This window comes from Catharus ustulatus, chromosome W (assembly GCF_009819885.2).
Source record: "Catharus ustulatus isolate bCatUst1 chromosome W, bCatUst1.pri.v2, whole genome shotgun sequence".
Lineage (NCBI taxonomy): Eukaryota > Metazoa > Chordata > Aves > Passeriformes > Turdidae > Catharus > Catharus ustulatus.
The window spans coordinates 11,074,345-11,101,762 of NC_046261.2; the positions used below are offsets into that span (position 1 = coordinate 11,074,345).

General features: G+C 48.7%; 1 protein-coding gene across 3 annotated transcripts in view; it reads right to left on the bottom strand.

Moving 5' to 3' along the window:
• LOC117005018 (ras GTPase-activating protein 1-like) overlaps positions 1 to 27,418 on the bottom strand; it is a 175,036-nt gene that overhangs the window by 134,843 nt on the left and 12,775 nt on the right. For all 3 annotated transcript variants that reach the window (XM_033076234.1, XM_033076233.1, XM_033076235.1), the window contains exon 2: positions 1,407 to 1,556. In XM_033076234.1, the coding sequence (XP_032932125.1) occupies positions 1,407 to 1,556 (150 nt within the window). The remainder of the gene's footprint in view (positions 1 to 1,406; positions 1,557 to 27,418) is intronic.

The following is a 27,418-nucleotide window of genomic DNA, read 5'->3' on the forward strand; positions in this document are numbered from 1 at the left end:
GGCTTATACTCAGGTGCGGCTTATTTATGGGTAAAAAACAAAATGTTGGCCAACACCCGGCGATGCGGCTTATACTCAGTGCGGCTTGTATTCATGAATTTACTGTAACTTCATTTTCTACTACTACTACATAGTAATTGAGGATGATACAAATCCTCCCAAACTCTCCACACCGGGCCCCTGGAATTTGCTATAATAGATAAGATATCCTGGTTACCAAGAATGAACGAATTCTTTAGGAATTCGTACCCTCTCTATCACTTTGGAAGATAATTGGTTAGAAATTAGCTTTTGTAATTGGTTAGTTTACCTTTAGAACTTTTGACTTCGTTTGGATGCTGGTTTTTTTGTATAACTTTCTATTGGTTAGAATTTCAATCCTCTTTGAATCTATAAATATGACTGTCTCCCCTTTGTCTAACAGGTCTCCTTGCTGGACTTCCTTCACAATGAAATAAAGACTCTTGTGGAATCCTCTTGCAAGGCCCCAGTCTCTCTCTGCTGGCTTCGTGGACTGCTAAGAGACTTCACTGATCGATATCAGTACTCTCATGTTCTGGTGGCAAATAACTACCAGAGAGAAGCAGTTCACAAGTAATCAATTCCCTAACAAGAATCAGTATAGCTGAGAAGCACGTATTGTTACCCTAGACATGATGAAAATATGTGCATGCTATTTGTTTGCTTTGCAAGAAAATTTGCTTTCTGTTTATTTCTTGTTATCTAGATAGCTGACAAAGATTTTTTCTAGTGCTGAAGATCCACTTGATATCCTATTTTGTGAAGATGAACATTACAATGCAGCACACTACATGCTAACATTCAAGTACCTCCCAGAACATCTGATTTACACTAAATGAGACTAAATTAATATCTATAACTTGTTAATGGTAAAATAACCACAGTTACAATTTCAGACAAATGGATATTTCTATTTAGAACAACTAATTCTAACATAGACTGAAAATTGATTCTAGCAAATCCTCATATTGTTAAACACATTATCTCTTTGTTTCTCCTTGTTATAGCTATCTTATAAACACAGATTTGTTATGACTTTGACAATCAAATATGCTCTTTAAGCTGCAATAGCTGAGGAATAGACTTAATCTTATTACTACTAAGAAGCCTGCATATTACTGTAAATTTAGTCACAACAGCTTTAGACAAGCTTTTCAATCCTGATAATGCCAGTTTCCTCACATTTTCATTCTTCAGCCTGTAAAGGAATTTTTGTAGCATGGTTTAAAACAATTAAACCCTAGCAAAGAGCTATACCATACATGGATAAAAAGAAAAGTAAAAAATATTCAATTTATAATACCATTGTCTTCTATATTGTACTAAGTTCTAAACCCACAAATAAATAAGTTACAATGTTTTAAAAGAAAACATTTACTTCTTACCTAAAATGATTGACACTTGTTTTACTAAGGAATGAAAGCACAAATGAACCTGGTCTCCGATCACTCTCTCGAATAAGGTAACTTCCAGGTTTTTCCACTTGCCAAAGACGTTCTTCTGCAATTGTTCTGTCAAGTTTTCCATGATACCACCTAAAAAACATGTAATAATGGGTGTCCTTAAAAGTTAAGGTTTCTGTTTGTTCTCATAGCTCAGAGTTATGAAACTAATGAAAGATCTTTATTTCAAATAAAGTTATCAGATGTTTACATGTGCAACCTCTCTCAAATTACAGTAATTTCACGATTATAAGATGCACCTGATTATAAGCCGCACGTCCGGGTGTCGGCAATTGTCTTGGGTTACAATACAGAGTGTGATAAAAGTTATCTATTCTATCACCATCTGTTGAGGGTGGGGGCAGTGATCCTTATCTCCGTGGGAGATATTCTGCTAATGGGTCATCCATTGAAACCAGGCAGGGCATTGTTCTTTATCTTTTCACAATCCATCCTTCCTCCAGCGAGTCATTTTCTGCTAATGGCCCAATGAGTCCCACTGTGTGACTGATAAGATTACTTTATCCCATTGGAAGTTGCTCCAGCCAGGGGGAAGAGCCCAACATTTCTTACCAAGATAAAAACAGAGGTTTTGGGACACTAAGGTAGGCCCTTTCTCCACTGGACTCCAGAGGAAAACCAGATTTCTCCACATCACTGCTGGACCTCCGGAGGGAAACTGCACCTTCTACAGAAGCACTGCTTCAACTGAATCACATCTGTCACTACAAAAGGACTACAACCACCATTTAATGGGACTGCTACCAACACCCTGCTTGACAGGGTGTCAGGTTGTACTCTGACTTTGTCAGTGTTTGGAGTTTGTTTCTTTGTAGTACTGTATTTCTATTTTAATTTCACTAGTAAAGAACTGTTATTCCTAATTCCCATATCTTTGCCTGAAAGCCGTTTGATTTCAAAATTATAATACAGTAATTTCCCGATTACAAGCTGCACCATTTTGACTAAAATTTTGCTCCCACACCGGAAATGCGGCTTACACTCAAGAGCGGCTAATATGTGAATAATTTTCTGACATTTCCAACCATGGAAGTGCAAACCAAGGTGCCGAGTCGAGCAACCTGCCAGTAAAACCCGGCTTTACCCGATTGTTACACATTGGTTACTCTGTTGCACCGCGGATGGAGTCAGGCTCTGTACAGGCAGTGCAGGGGGTGGGGAAGGCGGGGGACTCCCTCCTTCAGGCAGCGCAGCCCGGGAGAGAGGCGGAGGCTCCCTCCTGCTGGCCCCGCGGCTCGGGGGGAGGCAGGGGGCTCCCATCCCCTCCTGCTGCCACCGCCATGGGTGCCAGCTGGCTCCATCCTCGCCTCCCACCACCGCCACGGATGCCGGCAGGTTCCATGCCCCTCTTGCCACCGCAGCGCAGCGCAGGGCCGGGGCGAGTGAGCCCAGCGGCGGCAGCGGCCAGCCACGAGCGGCCCTGCCAAGCGGCAGCGCCGAGCTGGGCCACTTGGCCCCATCGGCAGCCCCGAGGCCTCACGGCCCGAGCCGAGCCAGTAAACCCCGCAATCCCGCCATTCTGTTACTATTTGGCAACTTTGTTGCATGCGGGTCCTCGTTGCGAATGACAGAGCGGCTTATAATTGGGTGCGGCTTGTGTATGGACAAAGAACGAAATGTTTGCCAACACCCGGAGATGCGGCTTATATTCAGTGCGGCTTGTAATCGTGAAATTACTGTAATTTGGAGGGAAAGGGTTTACATTCTCCATTTCAAAGAGAAGCTCCTGCCTTTCTCAGCAGACACCTGTCCTCCAAACTAAAACAGCAACTTTTCGTTCTTTGTCCATATATAAGCCGCACCTGATTATATGCCGCACTTCCAGGTTCAGACCAAAATTTTAGTCAAAATGGTGCAGCTTATAATCGTGAAATTACTGTACTTATTTCCAACACACAGAATTTGGAAAGCTTCACAGGTTCAGATAACCCGTTTCCCCAAATAACTCACACCAGAGAAAAGCACTCTGAACTATCCAAAGGGGACAAAGGCTCTCTATAACCATCTGTGCTGATTTTGCACATTTGACATTTAGTGAGGAGGGAAGAAGTCACCCACGGAAATGTGTTGAAAAAAAAGTTTAATAAGTGAAGGGAAAATAAGAAGGGGTTGGTGGAAACAAAAAAAAAAACACCAACAAAAAACCAAAGCAATGCAAAGTCAGTCACTTGCTACCTCCCACAAGCAGACACACATCCAGTCAGTCTCTGAGCAATGGTTACCTTGGAGGACACACACAATCTCTTTTTTTTGTTGTTGTTGTTGAGAATGATCCCTAATATGGTAAGGAATCCCTTTGGCCAATTTCAGTCAGCTATCCTGGCTGCCTCTCCTCAACTTCTTGCCCACCTCTAACCTACTTGTTGGAGGGCAGGGGGAACAGTGAGAAATTTAGAATTTTTTAACACTTTGAACACACTCTTCAGCAACAGTCAAGATAGCAGTGTTTTATCAACACTGTTTTAGCCACAAATCCAAAGCAAAACGCCACAGGGGCTACTATGAAGAAAGTTAACTCAAGCCCAGTCAGAACCAGGACATCCTTAGATAGCTCTATACCTTTTAGAATTTTACAGGTCAAGATCAATAAGTTAAATTTAATGCTGTTCCAACTGCCAGTTGCTTAATGCACTCAGTTGAAAGCAATGCTTAACATCTCTCAACTTCACACCAAATACGGTTTACCCCCAAAGAGATGCAAAATGGTGTCTTATCTCACTATTCATAAAAAGAAGCTGTCCCTCTGACCATGAATATTATCAAATGTATTAATTTCAAAGAGTAACTATTACTAAGATTTTAAACTTTCATCATTGCCAAGTACAAGATCCCTATAATTTCCAGTCACCTCTTATTTTCTTGCCTAGTCCTAACTAGGAAGACACTTGTATTTTCAACATTAAATTCTAAAGTTTTAAGTGATGTTGGAGGTTAGGACTTGTTCCTTCTTTTTTTTTTCTTTTTTTTTTTTGTTTTGTCTTAGGGAATTTTTCTAGCATTTGTTACCTAAGAGACCAGAACGATGAATACTTGAGAGACAAAGGGTGTGGCCGAAACACGGAGAGGGGTGCATCTGGCTGCAGTCTCCTAGTTGGGGGGGGATTTCTCTTGGGAAGTGCAAAGATACCGCGAGATTTTGGCTGGGGGGTGAGGGGCTGAGCTCGTTACTCACGCTCTCGGGACTGGAGGGGAACAGTCGGGCTGGTGCTGTTGTGGGGCAGAATTCGCTGCCACAGTGGAGTTCAGTCATTTACTGCCTCTCCTGCCGTGGGTCAGCCTTTTCTCGTAAGAGCGGTCATTGAACTGAGACCTTTCTAACACCCAATATCACCAGGAAGGACCCTCACCATCTACTCGGGTGCCTCAGGGGAAAACCCGGGACCCTGACCCCCTCCGGAGGGAGTGTCTCCTGGCTGCTTGCAGCAGCTGCCTGCAGTAGGCCATCTTCCGTCACCTAGCCCCACTGTTTTCTGTCACTACTTCAGGGCTTTTTGCTACACTTTAACCTGACACCCCGTGCCCGCCCGGGCAGCCCGCGGTTTCCAGTGCGGCTCCGGAGCCTTTGCTAAACTTTGTTTGTCACACTAAGTGTGCCTACCTCTGCTGTTCCAGGCTGTTGCTCCGAGGTTTTCCTGTTGCAGTCCATTCAGTTTCCCGAGTGGCACTGAGACTGCCTGCCCCCCCCGTGAATTTGAAAAGGAAAGCCCCTTCTTTCTCTCTCCTGCCGGCTGAGATGCCATTACCCAGGAGGGGAGGTAGTTAAGCTCGCACCACACCACCCCCTGCAGCCATGGAGGACTTATGACACCTGCTGTGCCCAGACGGGACCCAACAGCAGCCCTGCAAACTGTAACCATAACTGAGGGCATGCACAGGTGATTGGTTACAATTTCAGTCACTCATTTCCTCAACCAATGATATATCAGCACTCAGGGTCCAATAAATGAGCTGGGATTTTCACTCAGTGTCTTGGGTTACAATACAGGGTGTGATAAAAGGTCTATTCTATCACCATCTGTTGAGGGTGGAGGCAGTGATCCTTATCTCCGTGGGAGATGTTCTGCTAATGGGCCATCCATTGAAACCAGGCAGGGCATTGTTCTTTATCTTTTCACAACCCATCCTACCTCTAGGGAGGTATCTTCTGCTAATGGCCCATTGAGTCCCACTGTGTGACTGATAAAATTACTTCATCCCATTGGAAGTTGCTCCAGTCAAGGGGAAGGGCCCAACATTTCTTACCAAGATAAAAACAGAGGTTTTGGGACACTAAGGTAGCCCCCTTCTCCACTAGACTCCAGAGGAAAACCAGATTTCTCCACATCACTGCTGGACCTCCGGAGGGAAACTGCACCTTCTACAGGACCACTGCTTCAACTGAATCACATCTGTCACTACAAAAGGACTACAGCCACAATTTAATCAAACTGCTAGCAACACCCTGCCTGACAGGGTGTCAGGATGTACTCTGACTTTGTCAAGGCTTGGGGTCTGTTTCTTTGTAGTACTGAATTTCTGTTTTAATTTCCCTAGTAAAGAACTGTTATTCCTAATTCCCATATCTTTGCCTGAGAGCCGTTTGATTTCAAAATTATAATAATTTGGAGGGAGGGGGTTTACATTCTCCATTTTCAAAGAGAGGTTCCTGCCTTTCTTAGCAGACACCTGTCCTCCAAACTAGGAAAGATTTTGGCGCCCAAGGTGGGGCTCGAGGGCATCAAGAGATAAAAGGAATAACAGTTCTTAAGTTACCTAATTTTTTATGTGCTGATACAGAAACCTCATTAGGTGGCAATATGTCGTCTAGTTTACCCTGGTTTGGGTGGCACGTGGTTGTGGCTGTATTTTTCCCATTTACAGGCCCTTATCTAAACATGGGCCCTATAACTAAGGCTACTGTGGCTGTTATCCAGTTTGCTTTATGGGTTAACAAGGTGAGGAATTCATGGATTTTTAACTTCCTTTGGAAGGCGGGTACGTGGATTCAGGGCTACCACACACTCACTGTATGTTTTTGGGGTTACTTTAATAATGGTACTTACTGTGAGGGAATGAAACCAGGGGAAATTTTCTCCCAACCCTTCACCCAGATTTTTGGGTCTACCCCACCAGTTCTCAAGGGTTCAAACCTCCTCTAAATGCTAATGATATTATACAGTGGCTGGTGTTACTGATAGTCTTGTCCTATTTAACATTTAGAGATAAGGAGGGATTGAGCTGGATAACAACCCTGATACCTACTCCAGGAAATAGGGATGGTGCTGCAGAAATTGACCCTGCCCCAGAAACTAGGGATGCTGCCCCAGAGCCTGACCCTGCCCCACAGCCCACCTCAGAAAGGAACCACCCAGAGTGGGTGGGAGTTCTAGTGAAGCAGATGAGTGAGATGAGCCAGATGTTGAAGGAGTACCTTTCCGCAGCTGGTGAGAGACCCTCCCCCTGCCCTAAGAAGGGAGAATCCAATGATGCTGCAGTGGAACCTACTAACGTTACATCTGTCCAGGTTCCAACTAAACCACAGGGGCACTCGCAGTCAGCAGCAGTCGCTCCCGTGGAAACTAGAAAGTTTAAGACAAAAACAAAGCACTTAGACAATAAGGATAATAAAGGAGGGCCCTCACAATCAGCAGGGGAACCAGAGGTTGAGATCGTCACTGAGTCCCTGTCGTATGAATGTCTCCGTGATCTCCAAAAAGACATTGTACGACGTGGTCGGGAGGCTTTTACAATTTGGTTACTTTGGGTCTGGGACCTTATGGGTGCAGGTGTGCAACTGGATGGTACTGAGGCAAGGAATTTGGGACCTTTGACCCAGGACTCAGGTGTAGATCAGGTATTCGTAAGAGACACAGGCCCCCTTTCCCTCTGGAAGCGGTTTTTAATGCGTGTGAGAGAGAGGTTCGTCCACAGGGAAAGAATGCAGGAGCATCACCATAGAATGCACTGGAAGACCCTTGAAGAAGGGATCCAACAGCTGAGGGAAGTGGCAGTATTGGAGGTACTCTTTGGGAGGGGTGGACAGCATGATAATGACCCTGACAAGGTCAGGTGCACAAGGCAGATGCTGTGGAATCTGACAAACCTGGGGCCATCTCAATACACCACATACATTGCAACGATTAATGCTGACAATAGCCAAGAGACAGTGGGTTCTGTTGCTAACAAGTTCAGAAATTTTGAGAGCATGATCAATGGCCCAATGCAGACTCATGTCTCTGTTGTGGTTAAGGAACTCAAAGAGGAGTTTAAGGAGGAGATGAGGTAGATAAGGGAAGTGGTAAGGAAGGTCAATGCAGCACCAGTGCGAGTCACAGGCCCCAAAGTCAGAGCCCAACGCCCCCCAGCTAGGAAGAGAGGGTACACCCCACGAGCTGACCTGTGGTTGTTTTTGCGTGACCATGGGGAAGACATGGGAAAATGGGATGGGAAACCCACTTCTGTCCTGGCAGCATGGGTGCGTCAACTCAGGGAAGGAAACGCTAACCAAGGGAGGGCTACTAAAGTGAAGATAGCTTCAATCTCCCATAATCAAGGTGCAGGGTATTACAGAAGAGAGGATAATCCGTTAGATCCACTTGAAGTAACCTCTACGATGTATGCCCAGGAAGGAAATAATAACCAGGGCTAGAGGGGCCCTGCCTCTAGCCAGGGAGAGGCATGGGATAACAGGGTCTATTGGACGGTGTGGATCCAATGGACTGGCACATCAGAGCCACAAAAACACAGGGCGTTAGTTGATACTGGTTCACAGTGTACTCTGATACCATCAGGATATGTGGGGGAAGAGCGTGTTTCCATTGTTAGGGTGACAGGAGGATCACAGGAATTAACTTTGCTGGAGGCTGAGGTGAGCTTGACTGGGAAGGGGTGGGAGAAACATCCACTTGTGACTGGCCCAGAGGCACCGCGCATTCTAGGCATAGACTTTCTCAGGAGTGGCTATTACAAAGACCCAAAGGGATACAGATGGGCTTTTGGAATATCTGCTGTAGAGGTATGGGGCATTAAGCAGTTGAACACCTTGCCTGGACTGTCAGAAAACACATCTGCAGTAGGACTCATGAAGGTGGAAGAGTAACAAGTGCCAATTGCCACCTCAACAGTTCACTGCCGGCAGTACCGGACGAATCGAGATGCCGTGATCCCCATCCACAAGATGATCCGTGAGCTGGAGAGCCAAGGGGTGGTCAGCAAAACCCACTCACCATTCAACAGCCCCATCGGGCCCGTGCGCAAGTCTGATGGAGAATGGAGATTGACTGTGGACTATCGTGCGTTGAACGAAGTGACTCCACCACTGAGCGCTGCCGTGCCGGACATACTGGAACTCCAGTATGAGCTGGAGTCCAAGGTAGCAAGGTGGTATGCCACCACTGACATTGCCAACGCCTTTTTCTCTTTTTCTCCATTCCTCTAGCAGCAGAGTGCAGGCCTCAGTTTGCTTTCACCTGGAGAGGTGTGCAGTACACCTGGAATCGTCTGCCCCAGGGGTGGAAACACAGCCCCACCATCTGCCATGGACTGATCCAGGCTGCACTGAAAAAGGGTGAAGCTGCAGAACACCTTCAATACATCGATGACATCATTGTGTAGGGGAACACGGCAGTGGAGGTATTTGAGAAAGGAGAGAAAATCATCCAGATTCTGCTGGGAGCCGGTTTTGCCATTAAAAAGAGCAAAGTCAAAGGACCTGCCTGAGAGATCCAGTTCCTGGGAGTAAAGTGCCAAGATGGACAGCGCCAGATCCCCACTGAGGTCATCAATAAGATCACCGTGATGTCTCCACCAACCAGCAAGAAGGAAACACAAGCTTTCCTAGGTGCCATAGGCTTTTGGAGAATGCACATTCCTGAGTACAGTCAGATTGTGAGCCCTCTCTACCTGGTCACCTGCAAGTAGAACGATTTCCACTGGGGTGCTGAGCAGTAGCAAGCTTTTGCTCAGATCAAGCAGGAAGATCGCTCATGCGGTAGCCCTTGGCCCAGTCAGGACGGGACCAGAGGTGAAGAATGTGCTTTACACTGCAGCCGGGAACCATGGACTGTCCTGGAGCCTTTGGCAGAAGGTGCCTGGGGAGACTCGAGGTCAACCTCTGGGGATTCTGGAGCTGAATCTATAGAGGGTCTGAAGCCAATTACACTCCCACAGAGAAGGAGATCTTGGCTGCCTATGAGGGAGTCCAAGCTGCCTCAGAGGTGATTGGGATGGAAGCGCAACTCCTCCTGGCACCCCGACTACCAGTGCTGGGGTGGATGTTCAAAGGAAAGGTTCCCTCTACCCACCATGCCACCGACGCCACATGGAGCAAGTGGATTGCCCTCATCACGCAATGCGCCCGTACTGGAAACCCGAATCGCCCTGGGATTTTGGAGATAATTACGAACTGGCCAGAAGGTGAAAATTTTGGTCTCACTGACGAAGAGGAGCAAGAACAAGTGAGCCGGGCTGAGAAAGCCCTAGCATATAACCAACTGCCAGCAGATGAAACATGCTACGCTCTTTTCACCGACGGTTCCTGCTGCGTTGTGGGGATGAACCAGAAGTGGAAAGCAGCCGTATGGAGCCCTACATGACAGGTTGCACAAGCAACCAAAGGAGAAGGTGGATCAAGTCAACTTGCTGAACTCAAAGCTGTTCAGCTGGCCCTGGACATTGCTGAAAAAGAGAAGTGGCCAAAGCTCTACCTTTATACTGACTCATGGATGGTAGCCAATGCTCTGTGGGGTTGGTTGGAAAGGTGGAAAAAGGCAAACTGGCAACGTAGGGGAAAACCAATCTGGGTTGCTGATGAGTGGAAAGACATTGCCACCCGGGTAGAGAAGCTACTTGTGAAAGTTCGTCATGTGGATGCCCCTGTCCCCAAGAGTCGGGCTAATGAGGAACACCGACATAACGAGCAGGTAGATCAGGCCTCAAAGACAGAGGTGTCACAGATAGACTTAGATTGGCAACACAAGGGAGAATTGTTCCTGGTTCGATGGGCCCATGATGCCTCAGGTCATCAGGGCAGAGATGCCACATATAAGTGGGCACGAGACCGAAGGGTGGATCTAACCATGGACAGTATCTCTCAAGTTATCCATGACCGTGATACGTGCGCTGCCATCAAGCAAGCCAAGCGGGTCAAGCCTCTCTGGTACGGTGGGCGTTGGTCTAAGTATAAATACGGGGAGGCCTGGCAGATTGACTACATCACACTGCCTCAAACCCGCCAAGGCAAGCACTATGTGCTGACCATGGTGGAAGCCACCACCGGATGGTTGGAGACCTACCTTGTGCCTCACGCCACTGCTCAGGACACCATCCTGGGCCTTGAGAAACAGGTCCTTTGGAGGCATGGTACCCCTGAGAGAATTGGGTCAGACAATGGGACTCATTTCAAAAACGGCCTTATCAACACCTGGGCCAGAGAACATGGCATTGAACGGATATATCATATCCCTTACCATCCACCAGTTGCCAGGAAAGTTGAACAATGCAATGGGCTACTCAAGACCACACTGAAAGCACTTGGTGGGGGAACCTTGAAGAATTGGGAAACGAACTTAGCAAAGGCCACCTGGATGGTCAACACCCCAAGGTCCATAAATTGAGCTGGTCCTGCCCAGTCTGAACCCTTGCACACAGTGGATGGAGATAAGGTCCCTGTAGTATGCATGAAAGGTATTTTAGGTAAGACTGTTTGGATTAGTCCCACCACGGGCAAGGACAAACCCATCCGTGGGATTGTTTTTACTCAAGGACCTGGTTACACTTGGTGGGTAATGCAGAAAGATGGAGAAACCCATTGTGTACCGCAGGGAAACCTAATCTTAAGTGAGAACGCTGTGTAAGGTGTCATTATGCAGATGGTAATAGAATAAGGGGTGGATAATGTCTTTATAGTTTTCTTATATTTTGGTGCCCAAAACTGCACCTTCTACAGAAGCACTGCTTCAACTGAATCACATCTGTCACTACAAAAGGACTACAGCCACCATTTAATGGGACTCAAGGTGAGGTCACACCAGTGCAGAGCAGGACAATCACCTCTCTCTACATGCCTGCCTTGAGTCCTTTGTGCAGTTTTGGGCACCAAAATATAAGAAAGCTATAAAGCTATTGGAGAGTATCCAAAGGAGGGCTACAAACATAGGGAAGGGCCTAGAGGGGAAGCCATATGAGGAGCAGTTGAGGTCACTTGATTTGTTGAGCCTGAAGGAGAGGAGACTCAGGTGAGACCTCATTGCAGTCCTCAACATCATCATGAGGGGAAGTAAAGGGGCAGGTGCTGATCTCTTTGCTCTTGTGACTAGTGACAGGATGAGAGGGAATGGCTGGAGCTGTGTTAGGAGAGGTTAGGTTGGATATTAGGAAAAGGTTTTTCACCTAGAGGGTGGTTGGGCACTGGAGCAGGCTCCCCAGGGAAGTGGTCACAGCACCAAGCCTGACAGAGTTCAAGAAGTATTTGGACAACTCTCTCGGGCACATGGTGATTCTTGGGGCTGTCTTGTGCAGGGCCAGGAGTTGGACTTCAATGATCCTTATGCATCCCCTCCAACTTTATGATTCTTTGACTAATTTTTAAACTATTTTAGAAAAACTGCTTATACTAAGTACACAGAATCACCGTGGTCATTCAATCTGATTATTTAATGTTAGCTAAATCTAAGCGTACCATTCTTTTCAGTTTCTGGAAACTATCCCAGAAAAATAGAGCAATGAACTGTGCATGTTCATTAAAAAAAAACCTTTCCTAAATATCTGGAAGTAGGTATTAACAAGAGAAAATTGCATAGCAACCTCAGCTAAACCAATGACAGGATTCCTTAACAGAAAATAAAATTCTAAATATTTTCATATAGTTACATATTCAACTTCTTTAAATATAATTACATACAACCATACAACGAAAATATCTAACATTAATATACAGTAATTTCACGATTATAAGCCGCACCATTTTGACTAAAATTTTGCTCCCACCCCAGAAATGCGGCTTACACTCAGGAGCGGCTAATATGTGAAAAATTTTCTGAAATTTCCAACCCCGGAAGTGCCAGCCAGGGTGCCGAGTCGAGCACCTGCCAGTAAAACCCGGCATTGTGTGATTGTTACAAATTGGTTACTGTGTTGTGCGGCGGGTGGAGGCGGGCTCTGTGCGGCAGCACGGGGGGGGGAGGGAGGCGGGGGCTCCGTGCTGCCATCCCCGTGGCTCAGGGGGAAGGGGGGGGGCTCCCGCCCCCGCCTGCCACCGCCGTTGTAGGAGCAGGCAGGCTCCGCCCCCACCTGCCGCTGCCGCCACAGGAGCGGAGGGGCTCCTTCCCCACCTGCCGCCACAGGAGCGGGGGGCTCCTTCCCCGCCCACCGCCGCTGTGGGTGCCGGCGGGCTCCATCCCTGCCTGCCACCACAGGGCAGCACCAGGCCAGGGCGAGTGAGCCCGCCGAGCTGGGCCACCCGGCCCCATGCCCACACGGCCCGAGCCAAGCCAGTAAACCCTGCGATCCTACGATTCTGTTACTAATTGGCAACTCTGTTGCACACGGGTCCTCGCTGCGAACAACAGAGCGGCTTATAATCAGGTGCGGCTTATGTATGGACAAAGAACGAAATGTTGCCGACACGCAGAGATGTAGCTTATAGTCAGTGCGGCTTGTAATCGTGAAATTACTGTACTTATTCTAACCCTAGGAAACTTTATACTTATTTAAACTCAAATCCTACTTAAGGATGGGCAAGTATTACAATTTCAGTGTTAAAAAAATTAAACAACCAATCCTTAATTACAAAAACAAAAATCTATGTGAAACTGGTCCCAATTAGTTATTAAAATAGAGATGAGGATGACTTTAGAATTCAGTCATTGCAATGATCAGACTTCTAACTTATCAGAACACTGAATGGGTACACTGAGTGCCCTAGCAAGCTGGCTACACCTTTCTTCAAATGTTAACACCACATACAAGTTTATTTAGCAACATTGGTTTCTATACATTAATAATTAATACAAAGATAAATATTAATAATTTTGCAATGTGTGCCTTTTTAAAGTTAAGCAACACTGCTAGCTACCTTCAAAAGAACTTAAAAAAAGACAAAATAAATTCCTGAGCATCTACAGAAGAAATTAGGAGGAAAGTTGTCTATATAAAAAACAATACTGTTTATTCACCTCAGCTTTTCTTGTACTTTTTTCAAAGATGTTCCAATAGCTATTTCCACTGACGTAATCCCAGACTATTTATTTAAAATAACAAGTTTCATTAAGCAGGTAACCTAATAACAGTCCTCAACTCCAAACAGTATATTTATAAATATACAAAACATAATTTAAAGACAGACCTATGGAAAAAAAAAAAAAAAACCCACCAAAAAAAAACCAACCAAAACCACCCCACCCTTTTTCTATTCCACAGTCATCAAGCATTTTACATAAAAGTAAAAAGCAATTAGGACTGCAGGAGAGTATAAAACAGTAGAAGGAACTTGTCATGAACCCATAAAATTTTATTGGTGCCATTCTTATTTACAGTAATTTCATGACTATAAGGTGCACCCGTTTGACTAAAATTTTCCCCCGAACCCGGAAGTGTGCCTTATAGTCCGGTGTGCCTTATCTGATGTACAAAGTTTGGAAATTTGTGAACCCGGAAGTGCGAGCTGCGAGCTGAGCCGGGAACCGCGGGAGCTGCGGCCGTGCAGGGGAAGTTGGGAATTGTGGGAGCCGCGGCCGCCAGGCGGGGGAAACTGGGAACTGGCGTGGCCGCTGGGCGGGGAGAAGCGGGGGGAAGCGGCGTGGCCGTGGGGAAGTGCCAAGAAGCGCCACGGGAAAGCGCCGAAAAGCGGCGAAAAAGCACTGTGGGAAAGCACTGAGAAGTGGCGCCACTGATGGCTGGGGGGAAGCCGGGATGCAGCGCGGCCGCGCGGTGGGAGCCGTGAGCCATGCCAGCCGGCGCCGGGGGTGGGCGGGAGTGCCGGGGCCCACTGCACGGGGAGGGCGCCTGGCGCTGCGTTTAAAGGCTACACCGATCTTTGAAAAATGTTTGCAAATTGAGCACCTGCCAGTAATTCGTTACTTTGTTGTGCGCCACGCAGCTCCTCGCTGCAAAAAAAAAGTGCGCCTTATAGTCCGGTGCGCCTTATATGATCAACAAAGTTGCGAAAGTTGCCGACTCTCGGGGGGTGCACCTTATAGTCCGGTGCGCCTTATGGTTGTGAAATTACTGTAAATTGGAATACTTCTATGAAACACAAAGACAGTGTTGACATAAGATGCTTTCTCTGTCCTCTTATTGTGCCTAAATACCAATGGGGTTTTGTTTGGTTGTTTTTTTAAAGGAAGAAGGAAGATATTGGGTAAAAGGAAAAACAACTGCAGAATTCCAAATTTATGACTGAAACAACAGGAATGATGCTATGATGAAAAGATCTAACTGTGGGAACCCAGGATATTCCCCTGGCTTCCCTGGAGCCTGTACAGGGGGCTCAGAAACCGTGGCAAGGTGCCAAAAATCCCTGTGAGTTCAATCTAAGTCCCTGGGAGAAATTACCATCTTTATATACAGAATTACAGAGTCACAGAAATAAGTAGAGTGTAAATTGGTGTGTTAAAAGGTAGAAAAATAAGGTTTTAAAGATTGTTTATATTAGGAGGTTTTAAACACAAGATGGAAGATTTGTGGCATAGTAAAAAATTCTTCTTCTTCTTCATGGCATCCATCTTCTGGGTCGGGATGCCAACTCAGGATTGGTGAAGGGAAAACTGCTCGGTGTAAAGTGGGTATAAAGTATTGGTGATTAATTGTAAATAAAGTAGATGTAAATTAGGGTATAAAAGATAAGTCCTGCCCCGGAGGGCAAGAGAACAGCCTTGAATGAGTTGCAGAGTGGACCGCTGTAAGGTAGACAGAAAATTCCTTAGATAAGAAAGAATAAACAACCTTGGAAACCTCAAAACATCAGCTCTCAAGTCTTCTTTCTTGCCCTGCTGCGCCCTGACTGCAAAATAAGAACTCTCAGACCACCCTTTGCTGTGCAGGTGAGTGATCTCTGACCATAAAAGAGGTCGCTGCCTGTCACAGTTTGGCGTCCCTGGGTGGGCACACGAAGTGGGCTCACGAAGTGGGCGACAAGCAGGCGTGAAGAGGGCCAGCACGAAGAGGGCGAGAGAGCGCAGTGAGCTGGAGGTGGCTTCACAAAGGTGAGCACCGTCGACAGAAGATATCCCAGAGGCAGGCATGCCAGAGAAAGCTGCAGGGAAGAGATCTTGACCTTCGCTGAGAGGAAGACAGCTCCAAGCCAGAATCGGAAGGGAGGAAACCCGGGACTCCTCTCCTGTGATCTGCTGGCCAGAGACCAGGAAAAACCATCCGGCTCGACTTAGAGGACTTGCTTTTGGTAAGACAGGTCAAAATTCAGAACATGGGGGGTGGATTCAGCCAGGAATAAATCAATCTCCTAGCCACCTTAAAAGGGGAGATGTCAGCTCATCCCATGCCCATCCCAGATAAGGAACTTAAAAACCTGCTTTTATGGGTGAAGCTCAAGTTTCCAAGTGCCGAGGCGGATTTATTATTCGAGCCAGATTTTTGGGAACAGATCAATAGATCTTTGTACCACTTAGCGACTCAGAGAGATAAAGAGGCGTTAAAGCTCTTGTCTCCGGCACAGGTGATGCTGGAAGTTATTTCGCACAGAAGTGCAAATTTACAGAGTTGCCGGAGAGCAATTCTGGGTCCCTCGGGAGCAGAGGGAGGATCCCACTCCAGCCAGCAGCTGGGGGAGGGAGATCTTTTGCCGTCTGGCCATCAGCCAGCGGAGGAATCTTGCTATCAGCAAGGAGGTTCAGATACAGATGAAGGACCCGAAGAAGGTCAAGGTGTATCCCTAGAAACCCCAGGATCCCCAGAAATACCTAGAACACCCCATCGCAGGAAAGGAAAGCTTAAGCTAGAAATTTTTCCGAGTGAATTGAAGGACTTAGATTTCTGTTTTTACAGCCTCTCAGACACCTTGTCCCCAGAGTGCGGGGGGGGCGGTACAAGCACCCCTAGGGGGGACGGGTGGGGCAGAGGCGGAGACGGGAAAGTCAAAAACTACCGCGGACACTGCGGGGAAAAGCGCGGATTCGGTGCGCGCAGTCGCGGGGATAGGCGGGACTCAGCCAATCGCGGCGGCGGCCGGGACGCGCGGGACGGGCGGGGCGGCCGGGGTACGCGGGCCAGCCTCGATCCCAGGCGCGGGGAGGGCTGCGCTGACCTCCAGACCGGATGTGGGCGGGGCGGCGAGCTCCATGCCGATCGCGGGAACGTCGGACGCGGCATGCCCGGTTAGCGCGGGCGCGGCGGCGGCGGCGGGGGGAGCAACAGTCCGAACCGTAGCGGACACAGAAAAAACAAGTGCGGTGACCATAGTAACAGGGACAGCGTCAGGCGCGTGCGCGATGGCGGCGAAGCGCGGTGGGCGTGCGCGGGGAACGCGAAACACGGAAGTGTCAGCTATAGGGGCGGAGAGTCCGGAAGCGAAGAGGGGGCGGAGCAGAAAACAAAGTGACAGCTCAAATGAGAGTGAAGTAGGCGGGTCTAGCTCGGAGGGGGCTGAGACAAGCGACAGTGAGGGAGATCAGGATACGAGAGGAGGCGTGTCCAAGGGCAAGGCTACGTCGGTGCGGGCAGTGGGGAGGCGTGGTCAGGATAGAAGCAGCCACACCCCCAGGGCTCTGCAAGCGGAGACGGACCGTGCCCAGGCAGGAGGCGTTTCCCTCGGCACAGACACAGCTAGTCTCAGCAGTGAGTCTCCGCTTCCATGGCAACCAAGTAGACAGTTTCTCATGAAGGTAATAACTGAAAGTGTTTCACACAACTTGCACGAACTGTGTGAAACTTTGAAGAGATTCCCAGACTCACCAGAAAAAATAAGCAGCAAAAAGGTGAAACAAAAGGCACAGTCAACCCTAACGGGGCGAACAACTAGCAGTAAAACCTTAACAATGCAAGACTTTTTTCCAACTTCTTACAAAAAATCCTCTTCCAAGAAAAGGTTGCAGGAAAGTTCGGAAGAGCAACAGGGTGATACACTGTGTATTACAGCGTCGGAGGGGATTCCGGCGTGGGCAGCAGGTGCTAGTGCATCAGGCCAAGGACAATCAATTATGACTCCAAAAGAAATTATCAAAGCCTTTTTGCAGCATATAGGAGCAAGCTTGGAATCCTATCCAGAGATGAGGGCAGAATTTCCACAGATTATCCAGACAACTCAAGAGTCGCAGATCGTTGTTCCACAGCCAAGACCAGAAATAGCACAGAGAGTGCAGGTACCAGCAATACCGGTGAGTGAAGCAGCATGGACCCAGACACAGCAAATAGCTCCTTTCTACAGGTCAGTGCCAATGGAAGCACAACCATCTGCACCACAGGCAGTGATAGATTGGGTAGACATAAGAAGAAATCTGGCACGAGAGAGCATATCCAGTGATTGGTACAGGGGACATTGCAATGCCAGTGGCTTATGATGCCCAAGGGCAGAACCCAAGATGGGAGAGATTAACTCATGAAGTGATCAAGGATTTGATCAGAGCAATAAGAGACAATGGACTGGGATCTTCATATTTTAAACAACTTTTAAAAGGCACCTTCAACATATATGATTTAACTCCATATGATCTCAGGTCTCTTGTGTCATTGATTCTTACAGACACACAGGCACTCATCTGGGACGGCAGATGGAGAAGGGCACTGCAGGAGCTCAGAACAAAATATCAAGGTGGGCCAAATGCAGCTCTCACTTTGGTGCAGTTAGCAGGTGATCCACCGGAGGACAACCCAGCTCAGCAAGCAGCGAGACTTCCACGTGACGTATTGATGGACATCAAAGAAGCTGCACGTAAGGCAATTTTACAGATTGCACCAGCAGGTATGCAAGACACAATTTATACAGAGATCAAACAAGGTGCTTCAGAGAGTTACTCCTCATTCACAGATAGGCTCACTCAAGCAGTGGATAGGCAAGTGACTGAGGAAGCAGCCAAACCGCATTTGTTGAAAAGTCTTGCATTTGCAAATGCTAATCAGGAATGCAAAAGGGTCATCAGTGCAATTCCAGGTCAACCCTCTTTAGCAGAGATGGTTGAAGCCTGCAGCAAAGTAGGCACACCACAGCATATAGCGTCAATCATGGAAGAAAGAATGGAAAGGGTACTCCAAGTACAAAATGAGACTCTTGAAAAAGTTCTTGCAAATTTCAAAAAAAAAAGAACCCCACAGAGGGACAATGTTATAAATGTGGAAATTCTGGACATTTTAAGAAAAACTGTCCTCAGCTTCCGAAAACAGACAAGTCGACGGGGCTTTGTCCGAGATGCAGAAGAGGAAAGCATCATCCAAGTGAATGTTATTCACAAACAGATGTGGATGGAAAACAGTTGGCCGTTCCGGGAAACTACAAGAAGAGCGCGAATCGTCAACGCGCGACGACAGAAGTAATGACGATGGCACAAGGAACACCAGTGTTCCAAACAGGACAATTATTGGGGAACGTCAATCAGACGCCCTCTGCAGGGCAGTTGCAGGCATCCCCTGTGACCCAGAATTATTGCCCCCCGGAGCACAATGTTACTTGGCAACTTCCAAAGTACAGTAATTTCACAAATACAAGCCGCAGCAATTTGATAAAAATTTTGGTGGAAACCCGGAAGTGCGGCCAATATTCCGGGGCGGCTAATATATGAACAATATTCTAAAAGCTGCCAACACGGAAGTGAGAGCCCACGGCAGCCCCAAGCCAAGCTGGAGCCCGGCCGGCCCCGGCAGAGGTGGGAAAGCCTGGCAGAGGCGGGGGCAGCAGTGCGGGGGGCGGGCGGCTGAGCCTGAACCAGCAGGGCGGGGCAGGGGGGGGCGGCAGAGCCTGGGACAGCATGGCGGGGGAGCCCGGCAGAACCAGGGCTGGCAGTGCACGGGAGCCAGACTGCATGGGGGAGGATGGCAGAAGCAGGAATCCCGGCGGTGCGGGGCTGCCCGGCGGCGGGGAGAAGCTCCGTAGAAGCAGGGCTGGCAGTGCACGGGAGCCAAACTGCATAGGAGAGGATAGCAGAAGCAGGAAGCCCGGCGGTGGGGGCTGCCCGGCGGCGGGGAAAAGCCCCGTAGAAGCAGGGCTAGCAGTGCACGGGAGCCAAACTGCATAGGAGAGGATAGCAGAAGCAGGAAGCCCAGCGGTGCGGGGCTGCCCGGCGGTGGGCAGAAGCCCCGTAGAAGCAGGGCTGGCAGTGCACGGGAGCCAGACTGCATGGGGGAGGATAGCAGAAACAGGAAGCCCGGCGGTGCGGGGCTGCCCGGCGGCGGGGCAGCCCAGCAGAAGCAGGGCTGGCAGTGCACGGGAGCCAAACTGCATAGGAGAGGATAGCAGAAGCAGGAAGCCCGGCAGTGCGGGGCTGCCCTGCGGCGGGGAAAAGCCCCGTAGAAGCAGGGCTGGCAGTGCACGGGAGCCAAACTGCATAGGAGAGGATAGCAGAAGCAGGAAGCCCGGCGGTGCGGGGCTGCCCGGCGGTGCGGGGCTGCCCGGCGGCGGGGAAAAGCCCCGTAGAAGCAGGGCTGGCAGTGCACGGGAGCCAAACTGCATAGGAGAGGATAGCAGAAGCAGGAAGCCCGGCGGTGCGGGGCTACCCGGCGGCGGGGGAGCCCAGCAGAAGCAGGGCTGGCAGTGCACGGGAGCCAAACTGCATAGGAGAGGATAGCAGAAGCAGGAAGCCCGGCGGTGTGGGGCTGCCCGGCGGCGGGGAAAAGCCCCGTAGAAGCAGGGCTGGCAGTGCACGGGAGCCAAACTGCATAGGAGAGGATAGCAGAAGCAGGAAGCCCAGCGGTGCGGGGCTGCCCGGCGGCGGGGAAAAGCCCCGTAGAAGCAGGGCTGGCAGTGCACGGGAGCCAAACTGCATAGGAGAGGATAGCAGAAGCAGGAAGCCCGGCGGTGCGGGGCTGCCCGGCGGCGGGGAAAAGCCCCGTAGAAGCAGGGCTGGCAGTGCACGGGAGCCAAACTGCATAGGAGAGGATAGCAGAAGCAGGAAGCCCGGCGGTGCGGGGCTGCCCGGCGGTGGGGAAAAGCCCCGTAGAAGCAGGGCTGGCAGTGCACGGGAGCCAAACTGCATAGGAGAGGATAGCAGAAGCAGGAAGCCCGGCGGTGCGGGGCTGCCCGGCGGCGGGGAAAAGCCCCGTAGAAGCAGGGCTGGCAGTGCACGGGAGCCAAACTGCATAGGAGAGGATAGCAGAAGCAGGAAGCCCGGCGGTGCGGGGCTGCCCGGCGGCGGGGAAAAGCCCCGTAGAAGCAGGGCTGGCAGTGCACGGGAGCCAGACTGCATAGGAGAGGATAGCAGAAGCAGGAAGCCCGGCGGTGCGGGGCTGCCCGGCGGCGGGGGAGCCCAGCAGAAGCAGGGCTGGCAGTGCACGGGAGCCAAACTGCATAGGAGAGGATAGCAGAAGCAGGAAGCCCGGCGGCGGGGAGAAGCCCCGTAGAAGCAGGGCTGGCAGTGCACGGGAGCCAAACTGCATAGGAGAGGACAGCAGAAGCAGGAAGCCCGGCGGTGCGGGGCTACCCGGCGGCGGGGGAGCCCAGCAGAAGCAGGGCTGGCAGTGCACGGGAGCCAAACTGCATAGGAGAGGATAGCAGAAGCAGGAAGCCCGGCGGTGCGGGGCTGCCCGGCGGCGGGGAAAAGCCCTGTAGAAGCAGGGCTGGCAGTGCACGGGAGCCAAACTGCATAGGAGAGGATAGCAGAAGCAGGAAGCCCGGCGGTGTGGGGCTGCCCGGCGGCGGGGAAAAGCCCCGTAGAATCAGGGCTGGCAGTGCACGGGAGCCAAACTGCATAGGAGAGGATAGCAGAAGCAGGAAGCCCGGCGGTGCGGGGCTGCCCGGCGGTGGGGAAAAGCCCCGTAGAAGCAGGGCTGGCAGTGCACGGGAGCCAAACTGCATAGGAGAGGATAGCAGAAGCAGGAAGCCCGGCGGTGCGGGGCTGCCCGGCGGCGGGGAAAAGCCCCGTAGAAGCAGGGCTGGCAGTGCACGGGAGCCAAACTGCATAGGAGAGGACAGCAGAAGCAGGAAGCCCGGCGGTGCGGGGCTGCCCGGCGGCGGGCAGAAGCTCCGTAGAAGCAGGGCTGGCAGTGCACGGGAGCCAGACTGCATGGGGGAGGATAGCAGAAACAGGAAGCCCGGCGGTGCGGGGCTGCCCGGCGGCGGGGAGAAGCCCCGTAGAAGCAGGGCTGGCAGTGCACGGGAGCCAAACTGCATAGGAGAGGATAGCAGAAGCAGGAAGCCCGGCGGTGCGGGGCTACCCGGCTGCGGGGGAGCCCAGCAGAAGCAGGGCTGGCAGTGCACGGGAGCCAAACTGCATAGGAGAGGATAGCAGAATCAGGAAGCCTGGCGGTGCGGGGCTGCCCGGCGGCGGGGAAAAGCCCCGTAGAAGCAGGGCTGGCAGTGCATGGGAGCCAAACTGCATAGGAGAGGATAGCAGAAGCAGGAAGCCCGGCGAGCAGGGCTGCCCGGCGGCGGGGAGAAGCCCTGTAGAAGCAGGGCTGGCAGTGCACGGGAGCCCAGGAGAACTGGGGCTAGCAGCGTGGGGGAGCCCGGCGGTGCGGCGGCCAGCAGTGCCGGCCAGGGCGAGCAAACACGGCAGCGGCGGTGCAGACGGGAGCGGGGAGCCAGGGAGCCTGGCGGCGGCGGCGGCAGCAGCACCGCCCGGCCGGCCCAGCCAAGCCGTAGCGCCGAGCCGGGCCATCCACCCCTGTCGGCCACCATGAGCGGGCTGAGCCTGCCTGGCCCCGCCCCGAGCCAGTAAACCCCGCTATGCCGCGATCCTGTTACTAATTGGCCAATTTATGAAAGCTGCGCACGGATTCTCGCTACGAACGAAAGTGCGGCTAATATTCGGGTGCGGCTTATCTATTGACAAAGACAGCAACATTGTCAACGCACCGGAAGTGCGGCTTATACTCCGTGCGGCTTGTATTCGTGAAACTACTGTAATATGTCTCCTATGCGAAGAGCTCATAGCAATACCTACAGGAGTCAGAGGGACATCCTGGAAGAGGCAAGACTTCTTAATTTTAGGCGAAGATAGAAATAGTATCTTCGGATTAGTTATTATTCCTATGGTCCTCACAGCAAATTGTAATGAAGAATTAACAGTCATAGCAAAAGCTCTTCGGCCACCACTAACAATTCCAGAAAATACGCGGATAGCAAAAGCAATGGCTTTGCCACCTCATCCATTGGAACATAAAGTGATGGCGGTGATTGATCCAGATCATCCTTCATATAATGATCACGTATAAGTTCATGCTACATGGGTGCAACACATAGGTCGCGACCGGCCAATCATCGTTTGTCGATTGACATATGGTGAAAGATCACTAGAGATCAAAGGATTAGTTGATACAGGAGCAGATGTTAAGCTCGTTTCATACATCTTTTGGCCGAGAGAGTGGAACTTAAGAATACCATTGGGTCAAATTACAGGTGTAGGAGGAAGTTCTGTTTGTCTGCAAAGTGAATATGCAATAGTAGTCTCAGGACCAGGAGGAAAACCAGCAGTCACTCGACCTTTCGTAGTGCAAAGGCCAATCACAGTATGGGGAAGAGACTTGTTGTCATAATGGGGCATGAGACTGGAAATGGATTTTTAGTGGGGGTCACTGTGGCACTCACCACTCCAAAGTTAACTTGGAAAACTGATAAGCCCATTTGGGTGGATCAGTGGTCCCTGTAGAGGAAGAAACTGAGTGCTTTGAAAAGTTTAGTAAAAGAACAGTTACAAAAAGGACAAATTAAGCTGACAAATAGTCCCTGGAATTTTCCAGTGTTTGTCATTTGGAAGAAAACTTCTGGACAATGGAGGTTGCTTCATGATCTCAGGAAGATGAATGAAATAATGGAAGAGATGGGACCACTTCAACAAGGACTCCCTTCACTCACAATGATTCCAAGAGAATGGCCACTTGTGATCATTGATCTCAAGTATTGCTTCTTCAGCATACCACTTCATCCAAGTGATGCTCACAGAATGGCATTTTCTGTTCCAAGTCTAAACAGGGAAGAGCCATTGGAAAGATATCATTGGGTGGTTTTACCACAAGGCCTCAAGAATTCACCAACAATTTGTCAGTGGTATGTGGCGCGAGCTTTAGCTCCGGCGAGGAAGAAATATCTGGAGGCAAGAATCATTCATTACATGGATGATTTGCTCATTGCAGCATCGACACAACAAGAGCTGCAGCAAGTTCGTGATTGCGTGACGGAAGAAGTGCAGAAGGCTGGATTGGAGATCAGCACTTCCAAGATCCAAGAGATCGCACCCTGGAAATACCTCGGATGGAAAATCACAGAGCAAACAATAAAGCCTCAAAAAATAGAGATCAGCTCAAAGATCAACAATTTACAAGATCTACAGCAACTTCTTGGAGAGATAAACTGGATGAGGCCAATCTTAGGAATCACAAATGAAGATCTTTCATCGTTGTTCAATCTTCTGAGAGGAGATAGTAATATTAAATCTCCTAGGACTCTCACACCAGAAGCTCAAAAGGCTCTAGAAAGAGTTGCGGAAATTATACAGCAAAGACAGGCACATCGTTATGTAGACTCACTACCCTTTTGTTTAGCCATGTTGGGAGAACAGACACAGCTATATGGCTTGATCTTTCAATGGGACGTGTCTCAAAGAGACCCACTTCTAATTATAGAGTGGATTTTTTTATCTTACAGGTCCCCAAAGACAATTCTTGCAAGTCTAGAAATGACAGCTCAGATCATAATAAAGGCAAGAACTAGGTTGCTGACAATGACAGGCAAAGATTTTTCAGTAATATATCTACCATTAAAAAAGCAATATTTTGATTGGGCAAATCAGAAATCACAAGATTTAGCGATTGCATTGTTAGATTATACAGGTATTTGTACAATTCACTACCCAAGCCACAGGATGTTAAAGGCAAAAGTAAGTTTCAGGGAGAAACCAAAAATAAGTGAAGAACCGTTGGAGGGAATCACGGTATTCACTGATGGTTCAGGGAAGACTCACAAATCAGTCATTACATGGCAAAATTCTGCTACAGGAGAATGGGAGTCAGATGTGAAAATAGTACAAGGTTCACCACAGATTGTAGAGTTAGCAGCAGTAGTCAGAGTTTTTGAGTTGTTTCAACAACCTCTCAATTTGATCACAGATTCAGCATATGTAGCTAATGTAGTTAAAAGATTAGAAGGATCACTTTTGCGAGAAACAAGCAATGAAATTTTGTATTCATACTTATCATGTATGAAGACACTGCTGGAAAACAGAGCACATAAATACTTCATTACACACATCAGGGCACATTCATCACTCCCAGGTCTTTTAGCAGAAGGGAATGCTCAAGCAGATAGACTAACTATGTCAGTTTTGCAAACATTGCCGGACATCTTTGAGCAGGCAAAATTGAGCCATGCATTTTTTCATCAAAATGCGAGAGCATTGATGGAGTCTTTTCACATTTCAAAAAGTCAGGCAAAAGAAATTATTCAGTCATGTCCGGATTGTCAACTTGTGCAACCACCAACCTCTACGGGAGCAGTCAACCCGAGAGGATTGCAAAGTCTTCAATTATGGCAGACAGATGTAACAAAGTATCTATCATTTGGAAAGTTGAAAAATATTCATGTGTCAGTAGATACATTTTCAGGAGCGATTTTTGCATCATTATGTACAGGGGAGACAGTACAACATGCATGTAGGCATTTTTTACAGGCATTTGCATCATTAGGAGTTCCACAAGAAGTCAAGACAGATAATGGTCCAACATATATTGGAAAGGTACTGGACAAATTTCTGAAAAAGTGGGGTGTCAGGCATGCATTTGGCATTCCACACTCTCCCACTGGTCAGGCAATTATAGAAAGGACCCATCACGCTCTGAAAACACTGCTAGACAAACAAAAAAGGGGGGAGGCAGAGGCTACGCCTCACATGCGGTTAAATAAGGCTTTATATATATTGAATTTCTTGAATGGTTCGTTCTCAGAACCGACTCCACCGATCATAAGGCATTTTACAAACGATACAAGGGCAAAGATAAAGGAAAATCCTTTAGTGTTAATTAGAAATCCGGAAATAAGCCGGATTGAAGGACCTTTTAAACTAATTACTTGGGGGAAGGGTTTTGCTTGTGTCTCCACAGAGAGAGGGCCGAAGTGGGTGCCAGCAAGAAACGTGAAACCGTATCGTGTTCAAACGCAAGCAGATACAGTCCCTGGAGGCGGAGAGGAGAGTTCACGGACAGAACCAGAAGCAGAGATCATGAACTCCTCTTCGGACAACACATAAAGAACTTAAGGACTGGGAATTGAAAATGTTCATTCCAATGGTTTTATGTCTAATGATGCTGTCTATTGCATTAAGCAATGGGGCAGATTTACCAATGATGCAACCAAGGGAGAATGTTTGGGAGAATTTGACTCATGCGGCAGGTTTAGACACCATATGTTTAACACATTCCAAGCCAAAGAAGCCGTTTACAACATGCTTGGTGGGATTGCCAGTGAAAGAATGGCCAATTCCAAAAGGCATTCCTCCAAAGGTGTTGCAGGCTGTGTCGACACCTGTGGACGGATGGAATGTGTGGGTTCAATTTCTTCCAGTAGCTCCTTTCGAACCTCAAGAATTAGAAATTCTGGGGTCAACAATGATGGACTTTTGCATAGAGTTTGACATTTCGGGAATGGTAGATAATAAGATGTTAGACGTCACTCCGATTCGCGATGTATATAAGAATGCTTCTTTTTGGTGTAATTATACTAGGGTGTCAAACAAACCATCCTTCCGAGTTCCAGCACAATTGCCAAGAGGAACATTTTTCATATGTGGGGACAGAATTTGGCCGGGTATCCCTGCAAACATAAAGGGAGGTCCATGCAGCATTGGGAGGCTTTCGCTTTTAACACTAGACTTGAAAATTTTGAAAAAGTTAAAAAATAGAAATAAGAGAGCAATTCAACAATATGGTCAGGATTGTGATGATAATGTCTACACATGGAACAAGGCACGGAGACTCGCAGTAGCGATTTTCTCACCCCAGATAGCTTCAGGGGCGGCCTTGGCACAATTGGATCATATAGGTTGTTGGCTCAGCAAACATTCTAAAGCAGTTTCATTTGCACTGAGTGACTTGTTAAAAAATGTCGACAGTGTAAGGAGAGCCACTCTTCAAAACAGGGCGGCAATCGATTATTTATTGTTAACCCGTGGACATGGATGTGAAGAATTTGAGGGAATGTGCTGCATGAATCTGTCCGATCATTCCAAATCAATTCATGAAGATATAAAACATTTACAGGAAAGTGTGACCAAACTTGGAGAAGTTACTGGACCGTTGTTGGATGGTGTGTTTGATTTTTTTAGCTTTTCACCGTTGTGGAGGGAACTTTTAAGGATAGGATTATATGTATTGGTAGGACTCGTAATTCTGTTGTTTGTTTTGCTGTGCGTTATTCAATGCATACGGCGGGCTATAGACAGGACAGCTAAAGAAGTTCTTTTAGTGCAAACAGAGGGGGGAGATGTGGGAACCCAGGATATTCCCCTGGCTTCCCTGGAGCCTGTACAGGAGGCTCAGAAACCGTAGCAAGGTGCCAAAAATCCCTGTGAGTTCAATCTAAGTCCCTGGGAGAAATTACCATCTTTATATACAGAATTACAGAGTCACAGAAATAAGTAGAGTGTAAATTGGTGTGTTAAAAGGTAGAAAAGTAAGGTTTTAAAGATTGTTTATATTAGGAGGTTTTAAACACAAGATGGAAGATTTGTGGCATAGTAAAAAATTCTTCTTCTTCTTCATGGCATCCATCTTCTGGGTCGGGATGCCAACTCAGGATTGGTGAAGGGAAAACTGCTCGGTGTAAAGTGGGTATAAAGTATTGGTGATTAATTGTAAATAAAGTAGAT